Below are 17,715 nucleotides of genomic sequence, written 5' to 3'. Positions count from 1 at the left end.
ATGGTAACTGAACAACTCAGAGCACATCTTGTCCTTGGCTGCAGAGATAGTTTGGGGTCATGGGAGCCAGAAGGTGCTGCTGGGAATCAAGGATCCCAGGGATGTGGGAAGAAATTCCAGAACGATGGGGAAAATCTTTATACTGTTTCAATGTGAGGAGTTGCAGGGAGAGAAGGGGGACAGCTGTTAAGAGAAAAAGTTATTTAGGGAAATAATCTGCAAATCTGTTGGAAGTACTGCTCTTTGAGCTTTCTGGTTTTGTTTATACACTTTTCACATGGCTCTCAAATGGTAGAGTTGCTAACATGACCCGACACCAGTGGAATTCTTAATTTGTTGGACTCAGTCTTTTATAGTTTTGTATTTCATCACTGACACCAGTCTACTGAATTATGTACTCATGATTAATGCAAAACATAACTGACTTTCATCTCTCATAAGAAACCAAATTTGGAAGAAACTGCTAGGTGCTTACCTCCTCACTGTGCTGCAGGTTCTACCATTACTTTGAAAACTGGCATTGTGTCTGCATCAACTTCTTACTGGTAGAGCTTCAATCACCAGAAATTAACCTTACGCTTAAAGATGAGACTTTACATGGACATCCTCATGTAAAACATTTTTGTTAGTTCACAAAAAGAAAACAAATGAACCAATAATTTTTTAGGATTTTAGTGCATGTGTCCTCAGATGCCTTTGCAGCTGCAAAGAGATTGTTTTGCAGTAACTTTGAAAATCAATATATGTATGGGAAAGATTTTGTGGTGGAAACTTTGATTTGTGTTTGAATATAAACTGTTCTAAACCCTGGAAGGTGAAAACATGAGACTACTGTTTCTTAAAACAAAAATAGAAGCGATTTAAATGCTTTATGGATTCGAGATTAAAATGCTGACTTTTCTGTTGAATTACCTTATTCTTTTTAAGTATGCAGAGACAGTCTCTGACCTTTCAGGATGTTGCACTTGCAAAGTTGTATGTAGTATGATAAGGTAGTTCCAGCTCTCTGTAGAGTTATGGGTTAAGCATTGGGATACCTTTCACTGTCCTTTATGGTTCTGGGCTTTTTGGTAGTTCTCAAAATTTTCAAGTTTGCTATGGGGGAAGGTTAGAGCCAAAATACTGTTTTCTTCGCGTTTGCACTAGTTGGTAAAGAAAATAATAAAATTTAAATGCCTTTTATATTTGAAAAGGCTTTTCCCATTCTTTCTTTCTTCATCCTTTCTTCTTCTCGTCCTGGCTGTAGTGTTAGGTATGTTGGTTCAGAACGGACACGAACAAAATAATTTGTACTTTGTAGCATGAAGTATCTTACAAATTTTTTTTTAATGCTTTTAATTTTTTCTCCTTAGAGCTCACACAAATTGAGGACCCAAGGGAGCAATGGAGAAGGGAGCAAGAACGCATGCTGAAGGAATATTTAATAGTTGCCCAGGAGGCACTCAATGCCAAGAAAGAGATTTACCAAATAAAGCAGCAGCGTTTTGAACTAGCCCAAGAAGAATATCAACAATTGCACAAAATGTGTGAGGATGACAGCCGTTCTTATGCCAGCTGTGAGTTTATAGTTTTTTCTTGATTTTACTCACCTGCCTCTCACAAGATGTGTTGTAAGAAATGTTGGGAAGTATTTCTGTCACTGGATTCTTCTCTGAATGAAGATTCTGACTACAGAAGTGAGGTGCTATCCTTTGACTCTGCTATTTCAGGCCTTTCATTTCCTGTTAGTTCTATTAGAATACAGATTTAACATTTAACAGGGAAAAATATTAACACTAAACTGGGATGTAACACTAAACAGGGATATATCCCAGCTAACATCTCTACCCATCTTGGAACCAGCTGTAGTGATGCTCTCTGCAAGGCAGTGAAGGCAAGACTGAATATTGCTAGACAAGCCACCCACTTGCACTCCTAAACTCACAGATTGTTCTACCCTCAACATGGGTGGAAGCCATCAACTTAGGGGAAAGCTTCTGTAGATCCATGGTCTGTTTAGCAACTTTATAAGGTGTTAGGGGCAAACCATTGTGGTCAAGGGCACCTCTGACCACAAAGTAGGAAGCAGTATTTCCTTAGTGCACCTCATTCTTGAATGTCAGCCTGTGATGTTATTGGTGGTGTAGGCCGTAGAGCTTTGATTTCCTGCCCTTTTCATTTTTCTGAATTCTAAAGATGTTCCACTGCTGTCACAGCTGTTGGCTGGTGCAATAGGAAAAGGTGTCTTTGCCAGAGAGCCAAACATTCGAGTTCAAAGAAGTGTGTCAAGTGGATATACCCAACAACCACGTGGAAATGTGGGGGAGTTTTACTGCACTGGTGGCTTTTCAGTGGCTGCTGTGTGTGCTGACATTGTTTAACTGCGGGTTTGATGTTCAGTGACAAGTACTTGGTAAGAATGGAAAACTCTGCTTTAGCCTTTTCTGAAAACATTCAAGAAACCTGACTGTGGAGGGGAACTTAGAGCAGGCATGTGGATAGAAGTATTTAGCTACTGATCCACTGGTATTTATTAATCCAAGGTAATTCATATGTATGCCAAAATCCTGTGTTTTTAGGGCTGAAGTATCCCACATGGATTGGACCAAATATTCTGTTACTGTTGAACTGGGATTCTCATCTATTTGTTTAGTTTTAAGTACGTGTGTTCTGTGATTTAGTTGTGACATAACTGAACAGTTGTGACTAGTTTTATTTCTCCCTGTTATGTTCAATCTTAAGAAGTATTAACATTTTTTTCTTACTAAGAAAGAAATCTTTAAAAAGAAATTATTGTTTAAAGTGTGTTTACCTACTGTTTAAAGACTTGGAATAGGATAAAATAGTGTCGTCAGTATTTTTTGAGATTATAAAATCAAAATAGACATTTATTACAATACCTTTCTAGGAGCTTGGGCTTTTTGTTTTTAAAACATTTGCAATAGTTCTGTGGAATATTTTGTTGAATTACTTCAGGTGAATATACAGAAAGAAACTTCTCTGGAAGATGAAAATATACTAGAAAAATATAACCTGTTTTTCATATTTTTGAAGCTCTTGGAAAAACAAGTTGCTTGAAGCAACAACAAAATATGGCTTAAAACAACAAAATTGGAGGTTATCTGTAACAAATGGAAATGCTATGTCAATTGACTTATGTTTCTCAATCTTCTGATAGCTTTGGGTTTTTTAGGTATATCTGGAATTGATAATGAGACTCTGTAAGAGCATTTAAATAAAATCTTCCACTTGTTTCGAGGTGAAAAAATATTTAAATTTTCTACGGATGTGTTAATATATTTTATATTGGTTTAAGGTCATATACATCTGTTTTGAGAAAATGGGGCAGGCTGATTTAGCCAGATTATTTTTTTTAAATTTCCTCTTGGGGATTAATCGTGCTGTCAACTCAAGATTCCCAGAGGCTTCTTCTTCACTTGTTTTTCCTAATTTGACTCCTCCACTCCACTGTGGGATACTTGCTTCTCCATTTATTGTGCAGAAATAGTAGGCTTCTAATTTGAGTGCAATTACATGACCGAAGTTGGGTGCTTATATTGTGAATATCCTTGCCTCCACTACTACTTGTTTCAGGTTGTTGCACTGAAAGAACTAAAACTTCACAAAGTGTTTTCCTCCACTTTGCTTGTGGGTGCTGCCATGGACTCAGTGTCGCACGCTCGTGAGTGGGAGGTGTTGTGAGCTCAGTGGCTGTGGATTGGCAGGGAGGTGCCCATGCAGCAGTTTTGTGACTCAGTTGTGATCAGCACTGTTTAAAAAAAAAAAAATCCATAGAAAATCCTGGATTTAGAGAATTAGTCCAGGCATGACTACTCATTTTGGCAAGTTCCTGCACGCTCGACATGACCTTGGTGTTGCAGTATTCTTTCGAGAGTCGAAAGGTTCACTGCAGCGCAGACACGGATATGGGTTTCAAAGCAGCAGCCTTCAGCTCTGCAAAAGGATGGAAGGTCTGACAGCACAACCCCATCCACTCACATACCAGGCATTTTTCAGTGGGCCAGTGCTGCCTTGAGTGGCTCACTCTATAAATCATGGTTGCTCTTGCCCAGCCTCCTCTAGGACCTTTACTTCATCTGTCTAGGCTTTAGCTTGTAATGGCACAGCTTGAAATCATTGCCTGACTCCAGATACACTGTGTGGAGAGCTCACTTGCCAGAGTTTGATCTGTATGTTGGTTCTCTACACTGTTGCTTTAGGAGGCAGCTTTTCTTCCTAGCTGATGTGATTTTGTTCTGACAATTGGGATTTTTTTTATATCTTTAGTCCCTATCATACTGTTAATTCAATATACCTAGGAAGGAGCTAGCAATTGTTAATATTACACCAATTCCTTGCATCAGTAAATGCTACCATCCAGTCATAAAAGCTAGTTGCTTTTAGGAATATGCAGTGCTGCTATATGCAATTATTGTTGTTCAGGACAAAAAAGTTTCAGGTGGGCCAAATGGAAATCTTCAGTTGTACTTTAGCACAGAGGATTATTTTAAAGCCTAATGACTTGTAACTCAAAGAATTTAATGCAACTGTTTATTAAAATAGTGCCACATCTTAACAAGTGTATTAAAGAAGAGTGTTGGAAAAAAAAAAATAAAATGCTGTTTTCTATCTGTTTAGCATTCTCTGGATTTTCAACTAATACCAAGTATGACCCATATCAGATTAAAGCAGAAATAGCCAGCCGTCGTGACAGAGTGAGTAATGTTTTTTTAATTTTTTAATTTTGTAAAAATATTAATTATGCATGGGGAAGGGAGGGAGACTGAAAGTTGAATGCATTTTTAGAAATATGATATTAAAAAACTGCTTTTTTATTAGAGCCTGTTGTTCTTGTAAAAGGACTCTACATTAACTGCATTTCAGTGACTTGCAAAGTAATGCTTTTTCCATGTTACAAGTGTAAACATTTTTGTCACAGATGTCAGAGGCAAGCTCAGCCAGGCTTCCAGAAATTGCTTTCTCTGTGCGACAGCCACAAGTAGTAAATACTCTGCAGCGAAATTCTTTCATTATTAAATGGAGTTCAATCCCACTCTCTTCATACCATTTACCCATTTTCAGTGAGGTTACACTGAACTCTAGATTTAGCCACTTATTTGGAAATCTCTTTACAATTCAGTAGACCTGTTGGCCAAATAGAATTTTTTAGCTGATTTGGCCAGAGCTCCTTTTTGAGGAGGGGAAGTTCAAGTATTCTGACAGTGGTAAGCAGTTCGGTAATAAAAATGTTCCATACTTATATATTTTAAAAAAAAATGGAATTGTGGTTTTGGTACCATGTTTGCTGAAGGCAAAATAGTTGACTTCTTGAATTTCTCTCATGATGCTTTAGCATAGAGATAAATATTGCACATTGGCTTCAAGCAAATTGATCTAACAGTCATAAGCAATTATAAAAAGCAGTTTATAGTACTAAGCTCTAGAACCTATTTAAAAACTGTACCTTTCTTTTTCTTTGGGGATAAAATGGTTTTTAGCATGCCAGGCGCTCAGCTCACAAAATAAATAAAAAAATACTTCTCTTCACAGGATAGTGTTCCATTTTTGTTGGAGTGACCACTTTTCACATGAATGCCTCTGAAAATAAATCCCATTCACCACCCTCCAAAGGCATTTATTCTATCTGTATATACTTACTACATGCTGACTAGTGTTTACTTGTTTTACATATTCTAAATATCAGCATATTCTAAACAAGAAAATAAACCTTATTTCTTATTTATTTAAAGAAAATAAACAGGGTCTTCACTTATATGACTATTTGCCTCTGTTCCTGCATCTTAAAACAAAATGACCTAATGAGTGAATGGGATAATATGTTCAACCAAATGTGTGCATAGCCATTGAATTATTGCAGGAAATAGAATGAAATATGCACTATAAAATGTTTGTGTACGTGATGTTAAGTGGTGCATTTTTTCATTTTACTTTTGGTGAGCTTGTGAGTGTTTAAAAGAGTTTGTGAGGGTATAGGAGTGTTTTAGAGGCTGGTACCATGAGTTTTGAGGAAAGGGCAAGAACAAATGGGGAAGGGGAGGGCTACACAGGATGGTGGGACTCTGACAGTCCTGGATACCCTAGATGCTGTGAAGCCCCTCACACAGGCCAGTTCTGCTGCCAGTAATTTTGTTTTCCCAGATGGAAAAATTATCAACATTGAATGTTCAGGCTTTTTTAAAGTTGACTAAAGAGTTGAAGACAGTTGAGATGTGTCTCTACTATGAAGGGAGAAGAAAAGTTCTATGGATTGAAACATGCTGTTAACATAACCTACTGGAGATAGAAACACGATAGAATAGATGAAGCAATTGATACTTTAAAAACTGAATGTCGTGACTGCTGTTTGATTGGATCTTATGATATTTGAGAAAGTCCTCTGTTATTTCAATGCAGATTTTAAAGCAAAAAAAGGAAGAAAACTTATCACTTTTTTGAAGTAACTTAAAATTTTATATTTAAACCCAATTATTTTTTTATGGAAGTTTCTGTTGCATATTCTTACTTTTAAGTTATTTTGTTATATTCAGCTTTCTCGGCTAAAACGGGAGTTGGCACAGATGAAGCAGGAGCTGCAATATAAAGAAAAAGGAGTGGAAACACTGCAAGAGTAAGTTAAGAGTTTGAGGGAGGATTATTTTAATGTATTTATTATTATTATTATTATTATTATTATTATTATTATTATTATTATTATTATTATTATTATTATTATTATTATTATTATTATCATCTGATGGGTTTTTTTAATTTGTCTTGGAATTAATTTCTTAGAACTGTGTTGCCAAAAAGAAAAAGTTAAATGCTTTGCTTCAGACTTTCTACTGTGATAATGATGCAGGGTGAGAGCAATGTGAAATGGTGGAAGAAATGTTGGACAAAATTGGTTGGAGTGGTGATTTTATGGATTCCCATGCAAGAACAGTTTTACAGGCCCTGTTCTTTAACTCTTCCTGAAGATATTGTCAAAGTGGAATTGGATTTTTAAAATATTTTCCAAATGTTTTCTGGAAATATCTACTGCCTGGAGCACAGCCCAGAGCACCATACTGTGGAGTAGTTTTCCTGTAGCAGTGCCAAGGCTTTCTGGCTGGGCACAGTACTTCTCCTTGGGGGGAAAACTGTACACCACAACACTGCTGCTTCCTTTTACCTGGTGGTCAGGCCATCTCATTCTACACAGTATAGCTGACTCGTGCTTGTACTGTAAATCTGGTGGTCTGTGGGACCTGGGATTTTGTTGCATGTGTGCAAAATGACTGCAAGTAAACGTGACTCCTTGTCTTCTCCTAGCAAGGAAAGGAAACTCTGGCAATATGCCACTACTCCCAGGGCTATTAGGCAGCCCGTGCTCTGTTTCCTGTGTGTTCAATGGTGTCAAAGGTTGTGAAATGGTGTGGTGACACTCTCCCTGCCACTCTTCCAGCAGGACATCAGATGAGAACTGAGTGACTTCCATCTGTGTGCTGCTTAGTCACCTACACATGTAGCACATACACAGGATTCCTGCTGGGATAGGGTGAGAGGTTGCCAGGCCATAGAGAAGATGGCAGGTAAACACAGGTTGTTGTGACTTGCAGATCTGTTCAGCAAGGCCAGGGGCTAGACCAAGAGCTTGAACAGCACTTGGATTTGCCTTGGATATGTGGCTGTGCCTTTAGAAATCTTGGCCTTTTTTCCAGCATGCATATGAACGAACTGCCTAATGCAGGAGCTTCCTGCAAATGTTGGAACTGTTGCATGTCTAATGCATTTTACAGCATAAGTACAGTATCTGCAGAAACATTTTGAAGCTTTGGATTTATTGCATTGGTGCTAAAAAGCATGGGCTCACACTTTCACTTCAGGAATTCTAACAAAGTTCCAGGGATCCTGGAGCAGTTAAACTGCTTATTTTCTAGCTTTGATTTTGATTGGTACTACATTAACAAAACAATATAAAGGGAGATATTCAGATTTTACTTTTAAAGAAGAGGGAGTAGCCCATGCACTTCATATTTTTGGTGTCTTTGTTTTTTGTTTGTTTGTTTGTTTTGTTTTTGTTTTTTTTTTTGTTTGCTTGTATTTTTAAATCAGCTTATGAGGCTCCTTTGTTTTATAAAGCATTTAAAAAGTTTCAGAGAAGAAAACTTGTTCAACCAAAATTCTTCATTGGCAGATATAATGTAATAATTTTCAGGCATAACTATGTTTTTATTGAAGCATTTATAGGTAGTTAGGGGAATTGTTAATGTGTGATATTAACTGAAAATTAGTAAAATAAAGCACTCAGAAATATTTGCTGTTTCGATATACTAAGTAATATTTTATGTATGATCAATGTCTCAGTATGGTGACCTAGATATGTAAGCAATAACAGAACAAATGCAGTTTTGTCTTAAGATTCTTACTCGTATTTTCTTTGAGTAAGAATTACCTTGCCTTTTCTGCTTTCTTTATTTGTTTTCCTTCTTCTGGTTTTTGGGTTATTTTAAGGGTATAGGTTCAATTGTTTTATAAAAGGACTAACCACTTGACTAGGATGATGAAAGTATTTGAAGGCCATTTGAAACTCAAGATTGTTTTAATTAGTATAATTCATTTAAGGTAGTCCAGCAAAGTAGTGCAACTTTTTGAGAAGTAAAGTCTGCAAATGATTAAGAATACAAATGTTAATCTTGGATATAGCCCAAGTCAAGTTGCCCATGCTACAGGATGGGGTTATAGGAGAGACATTCAAGAGAGGAATTATTTTAAAGTATATCTGATTCATCAGTGGGTCTCTCTAATCATGTAGTGTACAAGTTCAAGCATGACAACTTGGTGCTTCAGTGCTGCCATTGCTGCTGTTGGTACAGTCACAGTCTGTTCCATCCGTGCACTGGGTGGCACTTGTCATTGCTTGCTGAAGCTGGGGAGAACCTTTTGCCTGTGTGTTGTCTGGAATTGCAGTGAATTTCTCTCAGTGTTTGTGCCTTGCTGAGCTCTGCTCTCTGCAGTAACTCCTTTGCTTGTGAAAGAGACTTGTGGTTTTGTTTTTGGTTTGTGTTTTTAAGTAATTTCTTTATTATCCTTTCTGGTGAGATATGTGCTTTCTTTTGAGTATTTTGCTTCTAGTAGGAAGTGAGCCAATTTGGAGAGTACTTGCAGTGAGAACTGAAGAGAGAAGTTTCTCTCCTTGTGTCATGGCTAGGCTTCGCGAATGAAGATTTGGGAAGGCTCTGTCCACATTTGCTACAGGCACACTGGTGGCTTATGAGGCCAATACGTGACAGACATGTCCGATTGCAAAAGGCACAGCAGAAGGACTCCTTAGATGGTGTATTCTGCAAGACACGGTTCTTTCTGCATTACCTTTTCTCCTCGAGAGTGATCCTGCGTGTGTTCTTAAAGGAAACAGCTGCGTTATAGATGGTGTGTCTCCAGGCCTCCCGATTGGAGGCCAGAGTAGACCAGTTATGGTGATCAATATGGCCAAGGCTGAGATGTTGTTTCAGGGAGTCCTTGTATCTTTTCTTTGGGGCTCCTCTCATGTGGCAGCCGGTGGCAAGTTCACCATAAAGCAGGATCTTACGGAGGTGGTGGTCCAACCTGGAGACGTGCCCTGCCCAAAGCAGCTGTGTTCTCAGTAACATGGCCTCAATACTTGTGACTGCTTCTCCTTGTGTAGTCAGTAGGCAAATCAAGCTAAAAGCCTAGCTCTGCTCTAGTTTTTCCCTGGGTGATCTCTCCTCTAGCTCTTGTATTTGTCGGGAGAGAAGGGTCAAGTACCAAGGCTGAAGTAATTTAGTTTTCGCATATCCTCAAAGTAAGTATACGGTCCAAAAACATATTGATTGCTCCTTCTTAAAAACAATAATGCTGATTTCTGCCTCTCCCTCCCCTTTTTTTAAAGGTTATTGCATCTCAGACATTTCCCACTTTCGTTTTGTTTCCTAAATTTTTGGTCTGTGTAATTCTTCTTCCTTTTTGTACTAGGTCAAATCTTCAAGTAATGGCCAGACTGCAAATGGCATGCATCCTGTTCAGGTTTTTTAAAACCATGTTCATCACTTTATTTCAAGTATAAGCCAAGAACAATACTGGGAACTGTCACACTTAGGGCTTAACATCTGGCTGAATGTTTGCTTTGAAAGTCTTACCAGAATGGCATTATGAGCGGTATTGGAACCTGCTACCATGTGACTCCCTGTGCAACCTTTCCTGGGTATAGTTCTCAGAGAAGAGACAACTTTTATGGTGATGGTGGTTAGGTTGCTCAGTATTTCCATCAGTTTATGTTGCTCTCTAAGTCAAATGCCTTTGTTAAATACAAATCTCTTGCACTGACATTTTCCATGTACAGTGTCTGCCTTGGACTGTGTTTTGTTTTCTGTTCTTTTTAATTTTAATAAAATGGCTTAGCCATCTTTGAAGAGAACAGAAAGAAAACAAACCCACAAAACGACTAGAGAGAAGTGGGGTTTTGTGGGGGGAGACAGGATTGAAGGTTTTTTTGATACCTTTACAACTTCAATACAACCAAAATTTCAGTCTTTGTAGTGCTGCTTTTATCAGGGCTGTACTTTCTACAGTTTCATCTATATTTGGCAATGTTGTGATAAACCTTTGGACATCAAAGTTTGTGTTTGTCCACTGGAGACTTTCTAGAGCTCACTGTTTAAAGCCTGCAGAGATCCCCTCCCTGCAGGAAGGTGTTCCTCGGCCTTTGCCAGTGCCTTTACCCCAAGGTGTGTCTCATCCTGTCACAGTCCAGAGTTACAGGGTTAAATATGAGCCTTTTCTGGAACAAATTCCTTCCTCTGGCCTGACAGCAGTTCCTCCTCCCCTGTGTTTTCAGTGACCCTTCTGCTCCCCGGCAGGAATTTTGGAGGAAGAAGGCATTTAGCAACAAAGGAAATGAAAACTTGGCCAGTTGGCCATGAGAGCTGAACGCTGTGAGAAGTTGGGAGTGACAGGGAATTAGGACTGGCTAAACAATTTGTAGCTACAGGCTAATTTAGAGGATAGGAGACCTGACAAAAGCTTTAGAATCAGATTTTAACTCAAATACAGACCTGTGCTTTGGTGAGGATGGGGGGAGTCTTGTGTATTTGAGAGCACATGGAGGAAAATAGAAGAACACACAATCTGCCCTGTACGGCTGAAACATATTAATAGTCTGTGTCTCCTAGAAATATCTTCCTCAGAAAACATACAGTTTTGTGTGTTAGTTGAACATTTTTTCTGTTCATACAAAGGTCTGATCTATATTTGTATCATGCTATTTTCCATTAATAAAATGGAAGACTCCTGTTAACTCCATGCCTTTCAAAAATAGATCTTTATAAAAAACAGAAAAAAATTAACAGACAATAAATAACAAGTAATTTTGTAAGCTACTTAAGTCAGTTTGGGTTGACAGCAATACTGATTTAAACCTAAATACTTTGGCAGTATTTCTGATTCTTTCCTTAAACAAATTTTGATTCATAAGGTGGGCTCCAAAGTGATGTCTAGGAACACGAATATCTGGGTTACTGGACAAAAATCTGGTTGAAATGAAATAATTTCCTTTTCCTGAAATGCCACCTTGGTCCTAGCAAACAGTATAATGAGGCATTTTCGTGTCCAATGTTTGGATGGAATCTACATTCTTAACATTACAGTCACCTTCAGATAAAAACATGCTGTCTTTTCCATGTGACTTTTAGTGAATTGGATTAGTTGTTTTACCATGGTTTTATATTTTCAGGACTTTAACTAAAAATTAGTGAAGATTAAAAGGAAAACAAAACCAACCAAACAAAAACTCCAACCCTAATCCACATGAAATTTAAGTCCTTTCTTGTTCTTGAACCAATAATCATAAAAGTTTATATATTTTCTTATGTAACATGGCAAAAATTGTGTTTAAGTTGAAATCTTCACATTCAGACTTATTTTGTGTTGTCTCTGAAAGCAGGAACTATCAGAAAAAAAGCAAACAAACCAAAACCGTAGAAACCCAACCTGTGGTTTTTCCTAAGTATTGTGAGCTGCACAATAAAACCACAGGATTTTCATTCAAGCCTTTTTATTTTTCATTTTAATATTTTAATTTTAAAGCAAGTAATTTGATGCAAGTGGAATTTCACTGATTGTATTTAACTGACAGAACATGCTGAGTGTTGCTGATACTCTTAGCTTAATATAATACCTATCTTAAAACTTTTAGTTGTTCTCGATATTTTAAATAGTTTGGATATTCTTGTCCTATATGTATAGCATACCCTCTCCTACTACATCTTTTTGAAAACTGGTGCCCTTTGTAGTGACCAGTGTATGTTTTTACCTTTAATTCTGTTAACCAGATACACCTTTTCCTGAAGATGTTTGTTCTGAGCATTGGCTTAAGCACCATTACACATAACTCCTTTTTTCTACATGCACACTTTGTATGCTACATTAACAGGAAAATTGAGTTTTTAATATTTTAACTGGAACTTAACATGATTTTCTCTTAATTGCTGTGGACAACCTGTAAAACCTGTTAAAACCCTATGGCCATTTGTTGTAAATCCAGGACTGAATGATTATTCTTTTAAGTTCAGTGGGATCTCTGGTCTTGTTCTTTATCTATAAATCAAAGCAAATTATCAAGATGGTACACTGGATTATGCTTCTGCATCCTGATATGTTATCCTTTACTGTTGAGAATTGCTGGAAAAAAGGTTGAAAACTCAGCCAGTAGATGTTCCACTTGAGAGTTTTTTATGTCAAGATGGAAACATTAGTAGTACTTCAATCTTATGTCATGATTAGTGCTCTTGTTCTTTGCTGAGTTTACATTTAAAATCTTCTGGGATGGTCCCGTGTCATGATTTTAAGTGCAGGATGATGATGTCTTATAGAAAAGATACTCAAAGATCCCTAAAGAGCAGGAAAGCATTTGCAATAAAATTTTAGGAATTAAAATTTTCATCCTGAGAAAATGAATAGCCTTTGTTAGAAACTTCTAAAGCAAGATCAGATAAAAGTCCTGGAAGAGATATTGCAATGTGTAGTGCTGCATGGAAAACGTGACAGCTAGACTGCTACCTTATCTTTTGAGTTACCACCACGTAGGTTAGTTTTAGGTTGATTTTACTTTTGTTGCTTGAAATAGGCCACTGACATTGCCCGTAGAAAGCTCTGTATTAGGACATTAAACCGAGGAGATTTGTTGGTTCTGAAGAACCTTGGTAGATAATTGCTTTGCTTTGTGTTTAGAGTGGACTTGGCACTGAGTGCTATGTTAGTTCTGAGCAGAGTATAATTTTATTTCTGGAAATGAAGTGGTACATGAGTAAGCAAGCGATCTTAAGAAGTCTATGTGCTTTCTAATTATGTGAAAATTCCTGAATTTGTCTTAATCTTTTGAACAGGATTGATCGTAAGATGTCAAATGCTCATACAAATTATAGACTGGATGAAGCACAAGCTATAATGAGTGAACTTCGAACCATAAAGAAAGCTATATGCACAGGTGAAAAAGAAAGGCAGGACCTTATGCAGGTAAAAAATATGCTACTAAACAGATGGCTGCTATATAGTAATTACCTACTGCTATTTTCTTGTTAGGGATTGCATTGGGTTTACCAGGTTTAAATAATGAAGTAGGGTGCCCTAAACTGATTTTTCTGTTTGATAATTACCAATATCAAGCAGCTCAAAAAAGGTAAGTAGTCATTTTCTTTAGTGTGAACTCATAGTTTTGTACACATTTTGCATTTTTGTCTTAGATAATGTAGTTACCTAAGTTACATTTAGGTCAATGTCTTTATTAAATATAGCTTTCCATTGTTGCTATGTCTAAGGCTGCCATGTAGTAATTATGCTGCATTAAAAAAAAAAAATCTTTGTTTTGCAGTATTTGTTTTTCATTTTGTTTAATGTCTCTTTGTATTACCTATAATGAAGTAAGATTGAGAATTCACGTGTGAAAATGTTTACCATGTCAACCATGTTTTTCCAAGTATTTCACAAAACTGGATCTCTATGTTACTATGTCACTTTTTGCCCCAAACTCTGAAGTACCCACATCAAAGCACATGTTAATTTAAAATGTTCTCACAAAACCCTGAAGAGTATGATTAAATACAGTGTATACAGAAACCATAACGAAACCTTTAAATTATTTTATGAATCAGAGCATGAGGATTGAGGGGAGATACATGCCTGAGTAGTGGTCTAACTTTTGAATGGATTCTGCATCCTGCTTTGAGCTTTCAGTTGTATGTCTGTGTTATTAATGTGATAGGGACTTGATCAAAGGAAAACGAGCCTCTACCACCACAGGGACTTCAATATAGACTTGCTAAAATGTGCTGCAGATACAGAGAGGTGATAAGAGCAATTCTCTTCATGCAGTCTTCAAACATCTGTATGGAAAAAAGACATCTTTGTTATCTAAAGTTTTGGCACTATACTAAATTAATATTGGTATTCAAACATTTTCTTTCAATTTTCTCTGCAGTAGTTTTTTGATTTTTTTTTTCTTTTTTTTTAATTGTTAAATGATATGGGTAGCTTATAATCTACATATAATGAATTTCCATAGTTATACAATTATTCAGTCTCCAAAGCATTACACAAAGGTCATTTGATGGACCACAAATCCTTGTTCAAGTAGACATAACGCTTAAGTTACTATGAAAAGTTTCTGCTTTGGCAGCTTTTAACATATTTGATATTTTGGGTTGGCTAAGTTTTAAAGTGATTCTCAGCCTGCCACATGCCTGGCTAGCAAGAAATTATTAGAAAGGCAGTTCTTCATGGATATGGTAACACACATTTTAGGAAATGAACTGGTAATATAAAGACTTAAGTGTGAGATCTTGGAGCAACTAAACTACTGGCCTTGTTTTCAGTCCCCCAATGCATTTTTCCCCTCTCTTTTCCTAACATTTTCGGCCCTCAGTGGCAGTAAATTCAGCTGTAAACATTGAGATGCTGAAAATCATATATGTTAAACCAACTTGCAATTTCTTTAAATAAAGTGTTGAGCGAGTTAGAAGTCTGGGATCAAGCTTAGCATCAAGGATTGGGCAATACTCGCAGAACCAGAATGTAGAGGTTGCGCAAGACAGAAGCAAAAATGAAAAGTGTTTAATCCTTCTTCGTGTGTCTACATGAAATACAGGAAATATGAGTCTAGGAAGTATCATTTTTTTAATGAATCTGTTGTGACAGCATCCGATAACAGACATATAGTCCAGGACAATCTAGAAAATAGCTTCCCACAGGAGTGTAGCATGCAAAACAGTTCTCCATGTTTTGTTGCAATGGTAATAAGGAATTAAATGCCATAGTTTACAGTTGTCGAAGTTGTGTATTTCTGCCAACTTCTGCAAAAATCTCCAGCTCTCTGCCTGATACTTTTTTAATTTTGACCAAAACATTACTTTTGTTGTCACCATACTTACCTGTGCTTTTGCTTTTTATAATTACTTGAAGATTATTGTTCTGGATTTATTTAGCTTTGTCTAACAAGTGCAAGTCTATTTTAAGTATCTTCCTAATGAGTTCAGAATTTGATTTTTAATTTCCTATCAATATTGAAATTGTTTTGTCCTTGAAAATGCTACATTTTAAAGCTACTGGTAAAACAAACTTTGTTATAAAATCTTTTTTGCTTTGAAATTTGTTAATAGAGGAGTTTGAAGTATTGTGTAAAAAGATGGGGATTTATTTCAGAGAAAGGAAGTAGACAGGGGCCAGTGTAAACAACAGAACTAAACATAGTAGAAGAAGTGACTCAGTCTTGTGTAGGTGCTTGGAAAATTGTAGCTGCTGTAGAAATATGATAATTGGATTTAGTTGTGTGGGAGAAAAGGTTGACAAGGAAAGGAGAGGGTGGTCAGATTTAAACCGAATACTGTGGTTACAAATAAAGCCAAATATGCAGTGTCAGTGCTCCAAAACAGTGGGTGAACTTTTTATATAAGATTGAATAATAAAGGTGTATGGTTAGGTTCCTGGAAGCAGTTTGTTTGTCTCTCCTCCCCAGTCTATTTCATACTTTTTTTTCTGTCCCAGTGTGCATGTGCTTTTAAAATATCATCCTTCATCCTTGGGAAGCACAGGAATTTGCTTTTATTTTTTTTTTTCATTTCTTTTTATTACCAGTGAGATTGGCTAAATAGGTTAGATAGGAACTGCGCTGAAATTGTGCGGAGAGCTCCCAAATCAATTGGCAACAGACAATGATGAAATGACAGTGCTTATTTGTCTCTTTTTGGGTAAGTCTGGGCTGCTGTACTTAGAACTTCATATTAACAGTAGGCTCTCTGGTAGTTTCTGCGGGATTGCAATAAACAATTCTTAAATTCTAGATGAAAGATGGATGCCTCCATATAGCTGGGGAGGAAATTACTCCGAGCAGTTTATGTAAATTGTTTCTATTTAAAAGTAGTCTAATTTGGATTGTAATTTTCCACATTAGGATTGGCTGTGTATTCACTCATCCAGCTATAAGGACTCAAGGCATTTACGCTTGCCCTAGGGCACAGTCACCTGTGAACATAGATGTAAGTTAATGTGATGCTACTTGGTGATTGCCACCTGTCAAATGCTTTGTAGTTTGTAAGTAGTGACCAGGCTTCAGCAGCTGTGCCCAGACAGAAAGCCTGACCAGCAGCCAAGTAGCCCTTCATTAACTGCCAGAGAGAATGCTGGAGGGTGTCCGGAGCATACCAGGAGTGTATAAAGTAGCTGAAATACAGGCAAAAATTTAGATTTAAATTCTGGCATCAGGATCTGTGGTGTTGCACATACCTGTAACATAATGTGTGCTAGCCAAAGAGGGCAAATGGGACATAATTTATTTGGGAGAAGCTGCAGGCTTTCTGAAACCTGAGTTTTTGTTCATGTGACTGGCCATGCTTTACTGGGAAGAGGCCGTGATCTGAAATTATTATTTCCATGTTACAAACCCACTAGGGTTCCCTCTTGATCCTCCATACAACAGGAGACTTGACTGGATGATTTCCAGTGAATTTTGAAGAAGAAATTTAGACAGGAGTCTGCAGTTTTCTTAAAGTAAAAGATGCTTCTTTTTTCCATGCTGTGGAGCAGTTTCTTCCAGAGCAAGTCTTGGAGGATAAAGGGACACGAGCTAGGGACTTCTTGGTGGTGTAACTTCAAATTGAATTTTACTGTCTCAAAAATGAGAAGAAAATATTTTGTTCTTCATATTGAGATGGCTCAGTTCAATTGGAAGGTGGCAGAAGAGCTGGCTTTTCTGGAGGACCCAAGACAAGTAAGGTTTCTGGAGGCAAGTGGTGGTAGCCTTGTCCCACTGCCGGCATATCTGGCATTGCTCTGCACTGTCCTCCATCCCTGCCAATGCTGAGCATGAAATCCCAGCCCCACTCAGACCCTGTAGTAAGAGCAGAGAGAGACTGAGGAGGGAGCAGCACCTGGTCTTTGACATGTAGTGTGTACCCATGTCCCTCCTTGCCTTTCCTTTCTCCACCTGAGGGGGTGTCAGGGAGGAACACAGGCCCCCCCACATTCTTCTAGCCAGGAACCTGCTTGTTCATTCATCCTGTACCACACTTGGTGTTTTCCCTCTTTTTCATTTCCAGTGGAGGCTGGCCTGAGGGAGAGACTGATATATGAGAGTGAATGGATGGACTATGTATGATGGAAATGGAGGCCACCAGAAGAAGCTGCTTTTTCTGGCCAGTTTCAGGCCTGCTGCAGTTCCATCCTATGAGAGGCTTCCTAGGCTCTGAA

At 37.6% G+C, this 17,715-nt stretch overlaps 1 protein-coding gene across 3 annotated transcripts in view; it reads left to right on the top strand.

Annotated features, from left to right (window-relative positions):
- WWC3 (WWC family member 3) overlaps positions 1 to 17,715 on the top strand; it is a 98,472-nt gene that overhangs the window by 39,912 nt on the left and 40,845 nt on the right. For all 3 annotated transcript variants that reach the window (XM_051794916.1, XM_051794915.1, XM_051794914.1), the window contains exons 3-6: positions 1,353 to 1,556; positions 4,618 to 4,694; positions 6,528 to 6,607; positions 13,362 to 13,491. In XM_051794916.1, the coding sequence (XP_051650876.1) occupies positions 1,353 to 1,556; positions 4,618 to 4,694; positions 6,528 to 6,607; positions 13,362 to 13,491 (491 nt within the window). The remainder of the gene's footprint in view (positions 1 to 1,352; positions 1,557 to 4,617; positions 4,695 to 6,527; positions 6,608 to 13,361; positions 13,492 to 17,715) is intronic.

The sequence above is a fragment of the Manacus candei genome, unplaced genomic scaffold (genome assembly GCF_025592945.1).
Source record: "Manacus candei isolate 608988 ecotype Guabito, Panama unplaced genomic scaffold, ASM2559294v1 h1tg000041l, whole genome shotgun sequence".
Lineage (NCBI taxonomy): Eukaryota > Metazoa > Chordata > Aves > Passeriformes > Pipridae > Manacus > Manacus candei.
Note: the sequence above shows the minus strand (reverse complement) of the source record. Positions and strands in the feature narration are given on the sequence as shown.